Source organism: Aotus nancymaae, unplaced genomic scaffold, assembly GCF_030222135.1.
Source record: "Aotus nancymaae isolate 86718 unplaced genomic scaffold, 86718_ANA_hifiasm-v0.15.2.pri h1tg000051l, whole genome shotgun sequence".
NCBI classification, from domain to species: domain Eukaryota; kingdom Metazoa; phylum Chordata; class Mammalia; order Primates; family Aotidae; genus Aotus; species Aotus nancymaae.
Genome location: NW_026988465.1, coordinates 22,259,390 through 22,273,471, shown reverse-complemented (window position 1 = coordinate 22,273,471; position 14,082 = coordinate 22,259,390). Strand labels below are relative to the sequence as shown.

General features: G+C 40.1%; 1 protein-coding gene and 1 pseudogene across 9 annotated transcripts in view; both read left to right on the top strand.

The window, feature by feature from the left end:
* The window catches only part of CARMIL1 (capping protein regulator and myosin 1 linker 1), a 342,171-nt gene that overhangs the window by 157,402 nt on the left and 170,687 nt on the right, over window positions 1-14,082 (top strand). For all 9 annotated transcript variants that reach the window (XM_064363059.1, XM_064363058.1, XM_064363055.1 and 6 more), the window contains exon 5: window positions 4,226-4,347. In XM_064363059.1, the coding sequence (XP_064219129.1) occupies window positions 4,226-4,347 (122 nt within the window). The remainder of the gene's footprint in view (window positions 1-4,225; window positions 4,348-14,082) is intronic.
* LOC135269298 (small nucleolar RNA U13) lies at window positions 4,025-4,145 on the top strand (annotated as a pseudogene).

The window sequence follows — 14,082 nt, the reverse complement described above, 5'->3', positions numbered from 1 at the left end:
ACTGTGCCTGACCTGGGAAGGTTTTAAACTGCAAATTCTGTTAATATTTCTTAATGACATAGATGCATTTATATTTCTCTTCTTGAATGAGCTTTGGTAGCTTGTGTCTTTTAAGATACTTAGGTAAGTTGTTGCATTTATTGATATAAAGTGGTTAATAGTATCCACTTGTTATACTTTAAATACTTGTAGAATATCATTCCCAATATTGGTAATTTGGTTATCTCTTTCTCTTTCCATTTCAGTCAGGTTAGAGATCTACCAATTTTTTTGATCTTTTCAAACAACTTGCTTTTTGGTTTCATTTATTTTCTTTTTGATTTCATTGATTTTCTGTTTTCCTGTTTCATTGACTTTTGCTCTAGCCTTTATCCTTCTACTTTTTGTTTTAGCTTTTAAAACTACAAAGAGTGTGTGTGTGTGTGTGTGTGTGTGTGTGTAGTTTGTTGATAATGTTCTTAACAGTTGTTAAAATTGTCATCAAGATTTTTGAGATTGCATACAAACTGTTGGAACTTTTCCACAGTTCATCTCAGAGCAATGTTTTATCTTATGTGTTTATCATTCTCCAGAAACTGGAGTTTGAAAGAAAAATCACAGCACCATATGTTTGCCCAAATGGTCAAACATATGCAAGAGTGAATGATCACTCGTGAATGATGACTTAATGACATAACCAGGGTCTTCTTGCTGATCTTAATTCAGGAATGTTTATGTTTGTGATTTGAGAGTTGGGATGGGAGCAGAAGGGCATTAGCGAAATGTTAATGCCAAGGTTACGTTCATAATATAATTTCACTATGATATTTAATTATGAGGAAGGGTGTTGATGCAGCAAGACTAATTTTCCCATGTGGCTGCCACAATCGATCTTACCACGCTTGTAGTATGCCTGCCGTTCAGAGGAACTGTGTGTAAAGTCGTCTGCCTCAGCCCCATGGAGCGATTCTTTCAGTGTCTGTACCAAAAGAACAGCTTTACAACAGTGCTTCAGTTTAACTTTGTCCCACAGTGTGGACCTTTGAGATGAAATTATAGTGAACATTGGTACTGCTTCTGTAAATGGCCTAACATTTCAGAGACTGGCAATACCAGTAACCTAATGGTATTGAAAATTTGCTGTGTTTTAGAACTTCCCGTGATGGTTTTTAAAAGTATACCTCAGCAGTACCCTTCTCTCTGTCACATCACACCTCCTCATCCTCCTCATATACACACAACATACACACAGGACAGTTATGATTCTGTACGTCTGTGGTGGACGGTTTTTTTTTTAAAACAAGTACACCATTTGATTCTGTGGCATCCCAGAGGTTAAGAACCAGTGACCTGTGTAACCTCCGGTTCCTTGAAGTCTCTAGTTTTGATTTCCTTTTATGTAAAATCATAAGGATGGAACTGTTAGCAGTGGCACTCAATCTAGCCTTGATTAAGAATTTGTTCCTTATGTGCTCTGGGATTTATTAATTCATCTGTCCTTGCTATTTTTTCATTATAATTTAATTATAGTTTGTAAATTCAGATAAAATTCTTGAGACATACCTACAGCATTTTGTGTGAGAGTGGGTGATTGTTCTATTGAGTTGGTGAAATGTGACTTTTACTATTGCTGTTTTCTCCTTTCTTCAGAAATATGGGAAACCTTTGTCTTATTTTAGAAGACTCAACACCACAGTATTTTCTGGTGTTCGAGTTCTCTTGCCCTCATGATTTTTAAATGGAGGCCAGCAGTTATGTAGTTTTATAGTTATACAATTTTTGGAACATTTCTTGTACAACCGAATACCTGCTATGATTTTTTAAAAAGAATTATAGGGTTAATTGTTTGCTATGTCACAGAATGATATTTAAACCACCTTTTGCCCATGGCTATTTCTGATAGAGGAAAGAAAAACACCTCGCAGGTCTGTTGGCTGGGGTTTAGTAAAACATGCTGCCCTTAGAGTTTAGTCAGGTTGTTCGACCTTAAAAAAGGCAGTGGAGTAGGGTGGGAAATTGGAATCATATGTAAGTTACTACGGCTTATATCACTGATTATTGTTTTAAATGTAGATTAGATGTCATGGGTTACATCCTGTTAGGTGTCTAAGGAAAACGTGTTTCAAACATTCTGTTCCTCCCCAGCTGAAGTGGGAGGAAAAAGGGTATTCAATAGGGAGCTCTTTTTTCTTTTTTGATGAGGTGACTTATTGTGTTGGTTCCACCTCCATCACTTCTTTGCAGTCTTTACATTATGCAGAGGTGGTGACATCTTACACAGGGTTGTATGAGCGCTTGCTTGTAAGGTTGAATTGGAGGGCTCATTTCTTCCTCCACCTGTCACCTTTTTTTCCTTCTCTGTCATTCTATTCAATCCTGTGCAATTAAAGATGATTAGGTGTTAAGATGAAGTGGAATTAGAATAAGCTAATTACTAATTATTTGCACCCAAATTGTGAACTGAATAGATGCGCTAGATGTGAAGAATTTAAAAGTACTCCTGGAGAGAAAAATATAATTACCCATGGTGGGAAGGTTGAGGGTGGGGTGCAGAGTACAGACACAATGGCACATCTGAAGTGTCTGGCTTTTAAAAACATATGCACATATATGTGCACATGAAAAATAAGAGCCTAATTGCACCAAGTAGATTTAGTCTTACTTGAGACATCTTATAGACTACTGGGTTGGTTAGCCTCCAGGTACAATAATGCTTGCTGCCTTTTGCAGGGGAATATCTGTTGAATCAGCTTTTAGAAGACAAACGCAGGCTTTGCCTATAGAATTTTAAAGGCTTTACCTTTCGTTTCTTGAGGAATGTGCTGAAAAATAGGACTTTTAATTTTTTTTATATGCACCTAACTAGCACAGAAGTGGTATTTATTAAATACTTGTTGACAGATTGTTTTAGAGGTTTTTATGAAAAAGTAACACCTTAAATGCTTACATTAGTTATGTCCTTTTCTTTGATCTCATCGTTTTGGCATCCCTTATATTTTCCTTTTAACATAAATATGTTGAAAGACTTTACAGTATTATTTTCGGTTTGGGCTAATTTTAGGAAAATCTAAGGCAAAAATCTAAAAATTGCTTTGTTAATACAATTGGGTAGTTTCACTTTATAAGCAGTGTTCTCCCATCATATTTTTGTATAGATAAAGTAAGAACAGGAAGTAAATGTGTGAGGGTATTTTGATGTAGTGATAATCTAAGAGGATTGTACTTTATGTGATTTTTTTGGGGAGGGAGTGGGAAGATGGGTTTTTGCTGTGCTGCCTAGGCTGATCTTGAACTCCTAGACTCAAGTGATCCTCCTGCCTTGGCCTCCTGAGTAGCTGGGATCACAGGCATGCACCACCGCGCCACCTTTTTTTAAGCAGTTGAAGTTCTTATTTGTAATGTGTACATCTCCAACCTCTTGTCCTTTTTGTTCACAAGTTAATTGATACTTACATAAAGGACTAGCAGTCTCAATCTTAACATTTTTTGACATATTATTTTGGACATCTCCAGCAATTAATTATAGGAATGAGTCTTAGCTAACATGTTAGTAGAACCTAACACCAAACATTTTATTAACATGTTACTTTGGTATTTCAAGTATCCCCTCTTCTTAGAAAGATCTAAACTTTTATAAGCATTTCTCTTTTGCTCCCAAGCAAAAGGTTTTAACGTTTTATTTGAACATATCATAAGGTTTCTTGTTTTTAAAACGTTTGTGTGTGTGTGTTAAAGGTAGCTTTTAGATTGCCTATGGGTACTTACAGAAAGATATAGTCGGACTTACACTAGATAGCAGGGATTTGACAACTTTGTAAGACTGCAGCTCAGGACAAAATGTTGTTAAAAGAAGAAGTCATATTTGAATGTGGAAATTCAATCTCTGTCATATGGCAGTTAATTTGAATCTTCCAGCTTTGCTCTTAGAAATATTTGCTTCAGTTCCTAAATATTTCTGACAATACCTCCACCCTCTACCCAAACACTTCTTTGAGGCTTAAGAGTATCATTTTAAGAAAGTGTTTCTTCAAAAGCTAATATTGTGATCCCCTTGTAGTTCATGAGCTACTGGTTGGGAGTTCATGCATGCATGTGAGATGTGCTACCCTCGAACCTTGTTAAAAGAAAAGGAAGTTAATATTGTATTAGTCTATATCTGTGTGACGGTGTAGTTTACAATATTTTACATAATTAAAATGAAAGGAATTGGACTCATTCCTAAGAAGTATCCCACCCGTTCTTGCAGATGGTTGTGGAAACTGAGAAGGGCAGCATCTCCATGAAGATGGCGTCGCCTGAGGACGTGAGTGAGGTGCTGGCTCACATAGGCACCTGCCTGAGGAAGATATTTCCTGGCCTCTCTCCATTGTGAGTTTCCCTGGGCAGAGTGAGGAGAGCTAAGAACCTGTTTGCCCCCAAAATGACAAATACTAAAACGCCTTCTTTTTATCCTTTCATGTAGTTTGTCTCTCAGACTTTCTTGTCTTAAACATTAAATATCAAAACCCTCACTCAAAACCCTTGTGTTTTGGTCTGAGGATTTCTACAGGGCTGTGTCTTACTCTTTAAAGAGCTTGAGTGGTGAAGGATTTGGCAGTCCTTTAACTTGTACGCGTAAGACTAAAACAGCAACCTTTTAAATATAACTCCACGTTTACGTGAGTGTGAATTTTACTCACAGCTATTACCAGAATGCCCGGGGCTGCACACTTTGTGTAGAGGCACCGAGAATAATGCTGATGAAGAGAGTGCTTTGTTTTCTTCGCTTTTTTCGTTTCTGTAACAAGAAACCTAAAAAAATTGAATGTAAAAATCGCTTTCTTTCATTGTCTTCTTACATATTCTGAAGTACCCATTAGGTATATTAGTAAGTTTTGTTCATCCATGCCCTTATATTTTTTGTTAAGCTTTTAACGTCAGGATTATGGGCTTGGATATCTGAGTTTGTACTTGGGGAATGTGTGGGTTGTTGGTATGGAGGAATTAGATTGGCTGAGGTGAAAGGCAGAGATATGCTTATGTCTGAAAGCTCCCTAAAATGATAGTTATGGTCAAAATGCCCTCCTGATGGAAGAAAGGATTCACGGATGGCAGAAAGTTTCCCTCCCATTGCTCCACAGCAGGCGGAAGTGTATAGAGGGGAGGTCTGGAGGCCCTCGTAGGCAAGTGTGCATGGTAGCTGTATACTTTGCATGGTAGAGGTGGGAGGGGAATTTTGGGAACGGGTGTCCTTTATAGAACATGTTCCTCCTGCAAGTCCTGCCTGCAAATTGAGAGACAAAGCAGCAGGAAAACCTAGGCTTCGTGACATTTAAACCTTATGGATGCCTGAAAGTGGCTCAGTGGGGACAGGCACTCCCCTTCAGGCCTTGGCCTTAGGAGGCCTGCTGGGTTCTCTTTACAGCCCTTCTCAGGGCTCCCTCCCTTCCCCACGTGGTGGGAGGCCCTGTGCTTGCTGGTTGTTCACCTTGGGCTCCCTCCTCTCTGAAGCTTAAGTCTTGTGCTTCTCTGATAATCAGGGTAGCTGGTTGCTGGGGGAGCTAAGTGTCCCTGGCCTCATCTCGGTGGAGTGGAGACAGCGAGCTGGGGTTTGCCTCTGACCCCTGCTTGGCTAGAGTTTCAGGTGTGAGGTGTCTTCCAGGCAAGCTCTCCTGGTTTGTAATCACACACACAGGCGGTTCTGGAGAAGAGATGTGGGTGGCAGTGGGTGGTAGGATGGGGTAAGAAGTGAATCCGTGGTGGCAGTGGGAATTGCCAAGAAGCATAACCTTCTTAGGAATGGTTTCCACATCATCCTTAAAGCTGCCAGAGAACTAGTAGGGGTAGTCATGAGTTTGCAATAGCTGCAACCCATTTTCCTTAAACTACATTTCAGTAATGTGGCTTTGTACATGTGTTTCTTTATAATGTGCTCTCTTTCCTTCCAAATTAACGCTGATGAAATAATGAAATTATTGAGCACAACCTTACTTGGCAAGAGTTTATAATACCTTGAACTTGAAAGACACTTCAGAACAATACTTAGAATCTATTTTCTTTAAAAGGCAGCCTTCTTTGTTTAGTATTCTAGGATTTAACCATTTTTATTTTTGGTTTGGATTCTTCCATTTTTCTCTTTCCAGAGAACATTGAGTAAGAATAGTATTTTATATATCTTCAATTTAACTTCTTGCTAAAATCTTCAGGTGAATATTAAACAAGTATTAATCATCTCTGTTTCTAGGAAGAAAATGCCCATGTGAATGTTGATTCCTAAATCTGTGACCTCTGCGGTTCCCAGGTCTTCACGCCCACCTGCCAGCTGCCTGCTGGTCATGTCCACAAGGACAGCCCCAGGCACCTCACACTCGTGGTCCACACTGAACTCCTCACTTTCCCCCTAAAACTCGCTTATATTCTGTATTTCTATCTCAAAAAAAAGCTGAGCCATGTTCATCTCTTGGTCCTTACTCTCATATTCGATTGGTTGCTACGCTTTTAAAAATATTTCTTAGTATCTCGTGGTCTGGTTCTTTCTCCTTGCCTTCATTTCTGCTGCCACAGTCACTTCCTCCCGTGCAGCGTCTTTCTAGTTAGTCTCTCCGCCTCTAGTTCTTCCCTTGCAAGTGATCCTCCATACTGTCATCAGTTATCTTTTTGTAATTCAAACAGTATCTGTTCCTTGCCTAAGCTCTCAAATGGCTGGCTTTCTTGATAAATTGTAAGTTGTATACCTTTGCCCAAAAGACCACTGCTTTCCTATTCCTGAACACAATCAGGCTCTTTCATATTTTCAACACCTTTATGTTAGCTCTAATCTTGACAGATTCCAAAAGATTTAACTCAGGTATCTTCTCATCTGTAAAGAGTCTTTATTCACGTTCCCATAGAACTTTGAATTGCTTCCCGTACTAGTACATATCATACTGTGTTGTAATTGCTTGTTTATACGCTTTTGTATTCCATGAGTATTACTGAGTTTCTACTATACGCTAGGCATAGTGATAAGTGTTGAGGTCCAGCAGTGAGCATGGTCCCTGCCCACATGGAACTTATATTTTAACTTGGGGCAACAACCCCCCACGCCCGCAAGAAGTAAATACATAAATGAAGTAGAGTACCTTTGAGTAAGTGCATGAGAGAAATAGATGAGACTAATACAGAGTGAACTGCTGTCTCCAAAGGCCTCCCTGTGGCCATGATAATGTCAACAGACCTAGTGGAAGAGAAGTCTGCCCTATAAAAGTGGGGGCAAAGAATATTATCTTCCCAGGGCTTTTGTTCATGCCATTTCTCCTGCCTAGAAAGGGGTTGGTGTCTCTGAGGAACTGAAAGATATCCACTTTGGCTGGGGTATAATGAAGAACAAAGATGGAAAGCGTTGAGGAATGATGCACGAGGAGGCTGGCACCATCACCGGCCTGTTGTTGTAGAACCTCATGGGCAAGAGGCTGGAATTCAGTAGCATTCTCCTGGGAAGCCGCTAGAACCTCGTGGGCAAGAGGTTGGAATTCAGTAATATTTTCCTGGGAAGCCACTGTAACATTCTAGGGGTGGGACATGAATCTTCAGATATTTTATGATTTTTTTTTTTCTACAAGAGAGAATGGTCTGGGAGGGGCAGGAGTAGAAGTAGAAAGCGAATTTGGACCCTTGTAGTCATCTAGGCAAGAGGTGACTGTGGTCAGGAGAAAGGTGACAGCACGAGGGACTGAGATAAGAGAGGGCAGATGCCAACTTCATTTTGGATACAGGACTTGCTGATGGATTAGGTATGGCTCCTTGGATTGTGGTTTAGTAACTTGGTGACCAAAGTGACCTTTCAGAGAGACAGAGAAGGCCTGGGGTAGGTAGGGGACAATTTTTTTTTGGGGGGGATGGCATCCATAGCCACTCTGTTTTAGGCATGTGGAGTTTGAAATCTATGTGTCTAGGGCCTCCAAGACCTCCACAGACTTCTCCTCTAAGCTCCATCTAGGTGAGGCTGTCAGGTAGGCAGATAGGTGAGGCCGGCGCTTGGAGAAGGGGTCCGGAGATGGAGCGGAGGTCAGCGCCATGAACACAAGATGGTCTTCACTGCATGGCAGTTGATAACATCACCCAGACAAAGATGTGGACCTCGTAGAGGAGGCATACTGGGAATGAGCTCAATACCTAGAGGTCAAGCAAACTAGGAAGAGCCACAGATGGAGTTGGGTAAGGACTGGCTGTCCAGGTAGGAAGAAAACCAGTGAAAAACCAGGGCCTGGGAAGGAGCGGCAGAATGATGCTGGGGCTGAACAAGCTGCAGGCAGAGCGGTGTCCAGTGGGTTGGTGGATACCATAGGCACCTTGATGAGAGCAGGTCTAGGGGTCTGGTTGGGAGGCGCAGACTGCTGTGGTTGAAGGATGAACTCAGAAGTGAGAAAGTGGGTGTGGCATGTGTGGACAACTTCATAGAGAAGGTCAGCTGTCCAGGGGAACTGACAAATTGTATGTAGCTAGTGCACTCTGAGGAATTATGGGGGATTTATGTTTGTATTTAAAATGGGAGGTAAAAGCATATGCTTAAACCATATGGCTGTAACAACGGGGATGATCAGTAGAAAGAGAGATTTGTTGCTGGAAACTGCCCTGATAAATAAATCAGCAATATCCTTGAGAAGGTGAGAGGCAAAGCCCAAAACACACCTGTCTTTCCTTCTAAGCTGGGAGCTGCTTAAACAAGGACTGTGTTTGTATTAATCGTAAATCCCTAGTTCTTGGCACATAGCAGACACTGACTGAGATTCTGGATGAGCACATACACTTCACACTTAATCCGTGCCCAGTACCTTGTTGGATGATGTGCCATGGGGCATGGAGAAGTCAGAAGACAGCAGCCCTGCCTTCAAATCGTGGACTCACTAGCTGAAGTAACCTGAAGCAGAAGGGACAGGAGATGAATGAGCACAGGATGGCTTTGCAGAGAAGATCTACTGCAAATGGAGAGAATTCAGAGGAGAGAGTAGGGAAAGGAGAGGCAGTTCACGTGAAGGGACCAACTGGGGAGAAGGTGCAGGTTCAGAAAATGCCTGGCAGAGAATAATCACCTAAATGTATCTGACTTGCACTTCTCTTTCCTACCCAACACACACAGTTAGCTTGTCACAATAAGCTGAATATTTTCTGGTTTTTAAGTTATGCCTTTACTCTTGAAGTTCCTTAGATTGCCTTACGGAAACATACAATTATATTGGTATTGGTTGTTGTGAGTAGAGAGGGTGGGGAAGTGGGTAAACTTTTCTTTTCTCCATACGCCTTAGGTCAAAGCTATCAGTCAGAAGAATATTTGCTTTACATAAATAATGCACAACAGAACATGCAAAATTAAATATGTTTCCAGTGATGTCATGTATCCCATTCATGATAAATTGGAGACTATGAAAGTGTATTTAGAATCTTTAGACCTTGTGTGACTCATTTGTCCTATCAAATTTATTTCCTGAACCTGTCATGGGGACCCTCATCTCCTTCCTTGCTTAGGGGACTTCTTGGGGGGACTGATGAACAGAAAAGAATCTCATGTGCAGGTATAAGGAACCAGGTGAATCAGGAGGAGTTAGAGCCAGGAAAATTATCAGTCTGGGTAATCAGTTCTTGAATACTCTACATTTGACTCTATATAAATGAACCAATGCCTCCAAAGATCTGAATTTCTGATTTTACTGAAATATAATTATGAAAATAACATCCAGCATCTGAATCAACTATATGAAAACATACAGCCTGGGCAACATAGTGAGACCTCATTTCTACTAAGAAATTTTAAAAATTAGCTGGGTATGGTGGTACACACCTGTAGTCCCAACTAATGGGAAGGATCACTTGAGCCCAGGAGTTTGAACTTGCAGTGAGCTATGACCACACCACACCACACTACATTCCAGCCTGGGTGACAGAGTAAGACCCCATCTCAAAACAAACAAACATACACACACACACACACACACACACACACACACACACACACACACACTATAATCAACCCTCTTATAGTCAAGAGAATGCAGTTTGGAAGCAAATGGAGGATTTAAATTACAATTTGTAGTATTAACATGTCGTATTTTCTTCCCATCTCCTGTCTCCAAATATATGTTAGGATGTTTCTCTCTCCTTCCCTTCTAAAATGACATTTTCTGCTTATTAAATATGGAAAGTTTAGTTCAGAATATAGAGAACATGTAAAGAATAAAGAAGAAAAATCATCCCAACTCAAATCACTTGTTAACGTGGGTTTTGTTAACATTCCCATCTGTGCTGTAGACTGTCCTTGGAGGCCTCACCTCTCAAGACAGTGACAGCCTTAGGAGGTGAACTAGGGAAGGGTTTAGAGCCTCAGTGTTGCCATCTGTTTTCTCAGGGTGGTGTGATGGCAGTTCCCTTTTGGAAGCCGTTCTGTTTTATGGCCTTCAGCTTTTCTACTCTCAAGAACTTTTGCCGTTCTCTGAAACAAAGCTAGATTTTTAAAAATATTAAATGAAGTTTAAATACAGGTATGGGGTATGAAAATGTGAAGTTACTATGAAGAAAGGCGATGAAATAGGATTTTATATATAAACAAGAGAAAGCTGGTTGCCATGTTTAGGTTGTCTCTTCACTTTGCAAAGCAGTAGGTAGCCTTTTGCTGTGGTGCGGTTTGCAGCAGTAAAGCATGTGCTGCTCTGGAGACAGTTACCGTGTTGCATAGGCTGAGCATTGGAATTGAATTTTAAAGAAATCAATTACTTTAAGTAGATTAAAATAATGTATAATTTTTTTGTGTCAGTAGTTTATCAGGAGATTTGCAGGGAGAAAGAGCTGATGTGTTTGCCATCCAGTTTGCTGTTTCTTGCTGCCACATGTAACTATTTTCTGAGTCTTGTGAACATTAAATGCATATAATGCAAATGTTGAATCAACTCCAGTGCTGCCTGCACACGAGAGACATGTCTTGCTTATCTGTTCTGTTTTAGGATTTTGATTTACCTTTTACGGTACTTTATTTGGACAACAGATCCTTTGTCTGTCTGTCTCTGTGACACTGCATGTGTGTGTGATAATGAGCCCATTATCACTCCACTGCACTCCAGCCTGGGCAACAAAAGTAAAACTCTGTCTCAAAAAAAAAAAAAAAGAAAAAGAAAAAGAAAAACAATCTTTTATTGTCATTTCAACCATGTTCACAATATCTGCATGTGTGTGTTAGCAGGTGCCCTGTAACACATATGCTGATAGGGCTCCTTGCTCTCATTTAACTACAGCCAGAAAACAACTTCTGTAGAGTGGATTCTCCTCTCACTCAGTCTTTCTGTGCACAGCGTTAGCATAGATAAGAAACAGTTCCCACCTTCTGGAAATTTAGTTCCTACAACTCTATCTCATATGGAAATGAATAAACTTGTTTCATGAGACTCCTTTAGCTCCTGAAATCTCAGTTAATAAAAGAAAAATGAGAACTGTAAAGAAGCGGAGCTACTTGAAAACGCTTCGCCGGACACGTCTGCAGGTCTGCTGTAGCTGTTGCCTCTGTTACTCTGATTGATTTCCCCTTAACCCTGAGTGTGAATGTCCACTGTTGTTTTTCAGGGAAAACTGAGGCTCTGGTTTCCAAATCTACCGTCAAGATTAATTTATTTTTTTCTGTACATATAGACTACCAGTTTCCTGTTTTTAATCCCACCAGCTTCCAGTCAAAGATCTTTGCCCTATTTTCTTCCTGTGTTTGAGTAGCTAAACGCTATCCTATGTATCATCAAAAGAGCATGCCCTGTAGTTTTTGTGGAAACAACGCAAGAAGTGATCCTAGATGAGGTCAGACAAAAGTCCAGCTTTCTGTGTCCAAGGTTTACCTAATTGAGTTGAATAATGGCTGAGCCTACTTCTAACAGCCTTGCTGTTTCTTTGCATAATATCTGCTTCATTGTCTTGATGTAGACAGAATATAATGCCATTAAAATGCCAGATGAATGCCAGATGATTGAACCAAGATGAACCATTCCGAATCACCAGATTCTGTAATATCACTTTAATTATAATGTCTTCTCAAACGTGGTTACCCCCAAATTAAGGACTTTTATTAGAATAATGGTACTTAATCACAGGTTCCTTTGAGTAAAATAGATGACAATCATGGTACACTTGTAGATCTTGTGTATTTACACAGATTTTGAAGAAGTTAATGACATCTGACGTGAATTAGGTAAACAGGCATAGCTTGGAGATACTGTGGGTTTGGTTCCAGTCTATTGCAATAAAGTGAGTCAATAATTTTTTGGTTTCTCAGTGCATGTAAAAGTTATGTTTACTATACTGTAGTTTATTAAGTATGCAACAGCATTATGTCTAGAAGAATGTACATACCTTAATTGAAAAATACTTTGTTGCTAAAAATGCTAACCATCATCTCAGCCTTTAGTGAATTGTAATGTTTTTTACTGGAGAAGGTTCTGCTTGCATTGATGCTGATGGCTGCTGCAACTATCAGGGTGGTGGTAGCTAAAGGCTGGGGTGGCTGTGGCAGTTTCTTAAAATAAGACAACAGTGACGTTTGCCACATCAGTTGACCTCTTCTTTCATGAGAGATTTCTTGGTGATGTGCAGTGCTGTTTGATAGCATTTTACTCACAGTAGAACTTGTTTTGAAATTGGAGTCAGTTGTCTTCAACCCTACCGCTGCTTTATCAGCTAAGTTTATGAAATACTCTAAATCATTTGTTGTGACTAAAGGGACATAAAAAAAAAAAAACAAGGAGGCTGGGTGTGGTGGATCACGCCTCTAATCCCAGCACTTTGGGAGGCCAAGGCTAGCGGATCACCTGAGGTCAGGAGTTCGAGACCAGCCTGATTAACATGGAGAAACCTCATCTTTACTAAAAATACAAAATTAGCTGGGCATGGTAGTGCATGCTTGTAATCCCAGCTACTTGGGAGGCTGAGGCAGGACAATCTCTTGAATCCAGGAGGCAAAGTTTGTCGTGAGCCCATGATCACTCCACTGCACTCCAGCCTGGGCAACAAAAGCAAAACTCTGTCTCAAAAAGAAAAAAAAGAAAAGGAAAAACAGTCTTTTATTGTCATTTCAACCATGTTCACAATATCTTTACCAGAAGTAGATTCCATCTCAGGAAACCTCTTTCTTTGTTCATCCTTAATAAGCAATTTCTCATTTGTTAAAAGTTTTTTTTGTATGAGTTTATAGCAATTCATTCACATCTTCAGGCTGTACTTTTAATTCGAATTCTCTTGCTGTTTTCACCACATCTGCAGTTACTTCCTCCACTAAAGTCTTGAACCCTTCAAGGTCATCCGTGGAGTATGACCTTGCATATTTTTTGAAACTCCTGTTGATGTCGATATTTTGACCTCTTCTCACGAGTCATGAATGTTCTCAGTGGCATCTATAATGGTGATTTTTTTCTGAAGGTTTTCAATTTACTTTGCCCAGATGTATAGAGGAATCCCTATCTATGGCTGCTTACATAGCCTTACAAAATATATTTCTTAATAATAAGACTTGAAAGTCAAATCTGTTCCTGGGTCCATGGGCTATAGAATGGATATTATATTAGCAGCATGAAAACAACGTTGATTTTTTTGTACTTCTCCATCAGAACTCTTGGATGACCAGGTGCATTCTTAATGAGCAGTAACATTTTGATAGGAATCTGTTTTTCTGAGGAGTAGGTCTCAACAGTGGGCTTAAAATATTCAATAAACCATGCTGTACACAGATCTGCTATCACCCAGGCTTTCTTGTTCTATTGTGGAGTGCAAGCAGGGAGATTTAGCATCATTCTTAAGAGCCTGGGGCTTTTGGAATGGTACATGAGCATTGATGGGCCTTAACTTAGAGTCACCAGTTGCATTAGCTACTAACAAGAGAGGCAGCCTGTTCCATGAAGCTTTGAAGCCTAACATTGACTTCTCCTGCCTAGCTAAGAAAGTCCTAGATGGCATCTTCTTCCAATATGATGCTGTTTATCTACATTGAAAATCATTTGTTTAGTATAGCCATCTTCATCGATGATCTTAGCTCTATCTTCTGGCTAACTTGCTTTAGCGCTTCTCCTTCTGCTTCATAGTGTACTTTTATGTTATGGAGACAACTTCTTTCCTTAAACCTCA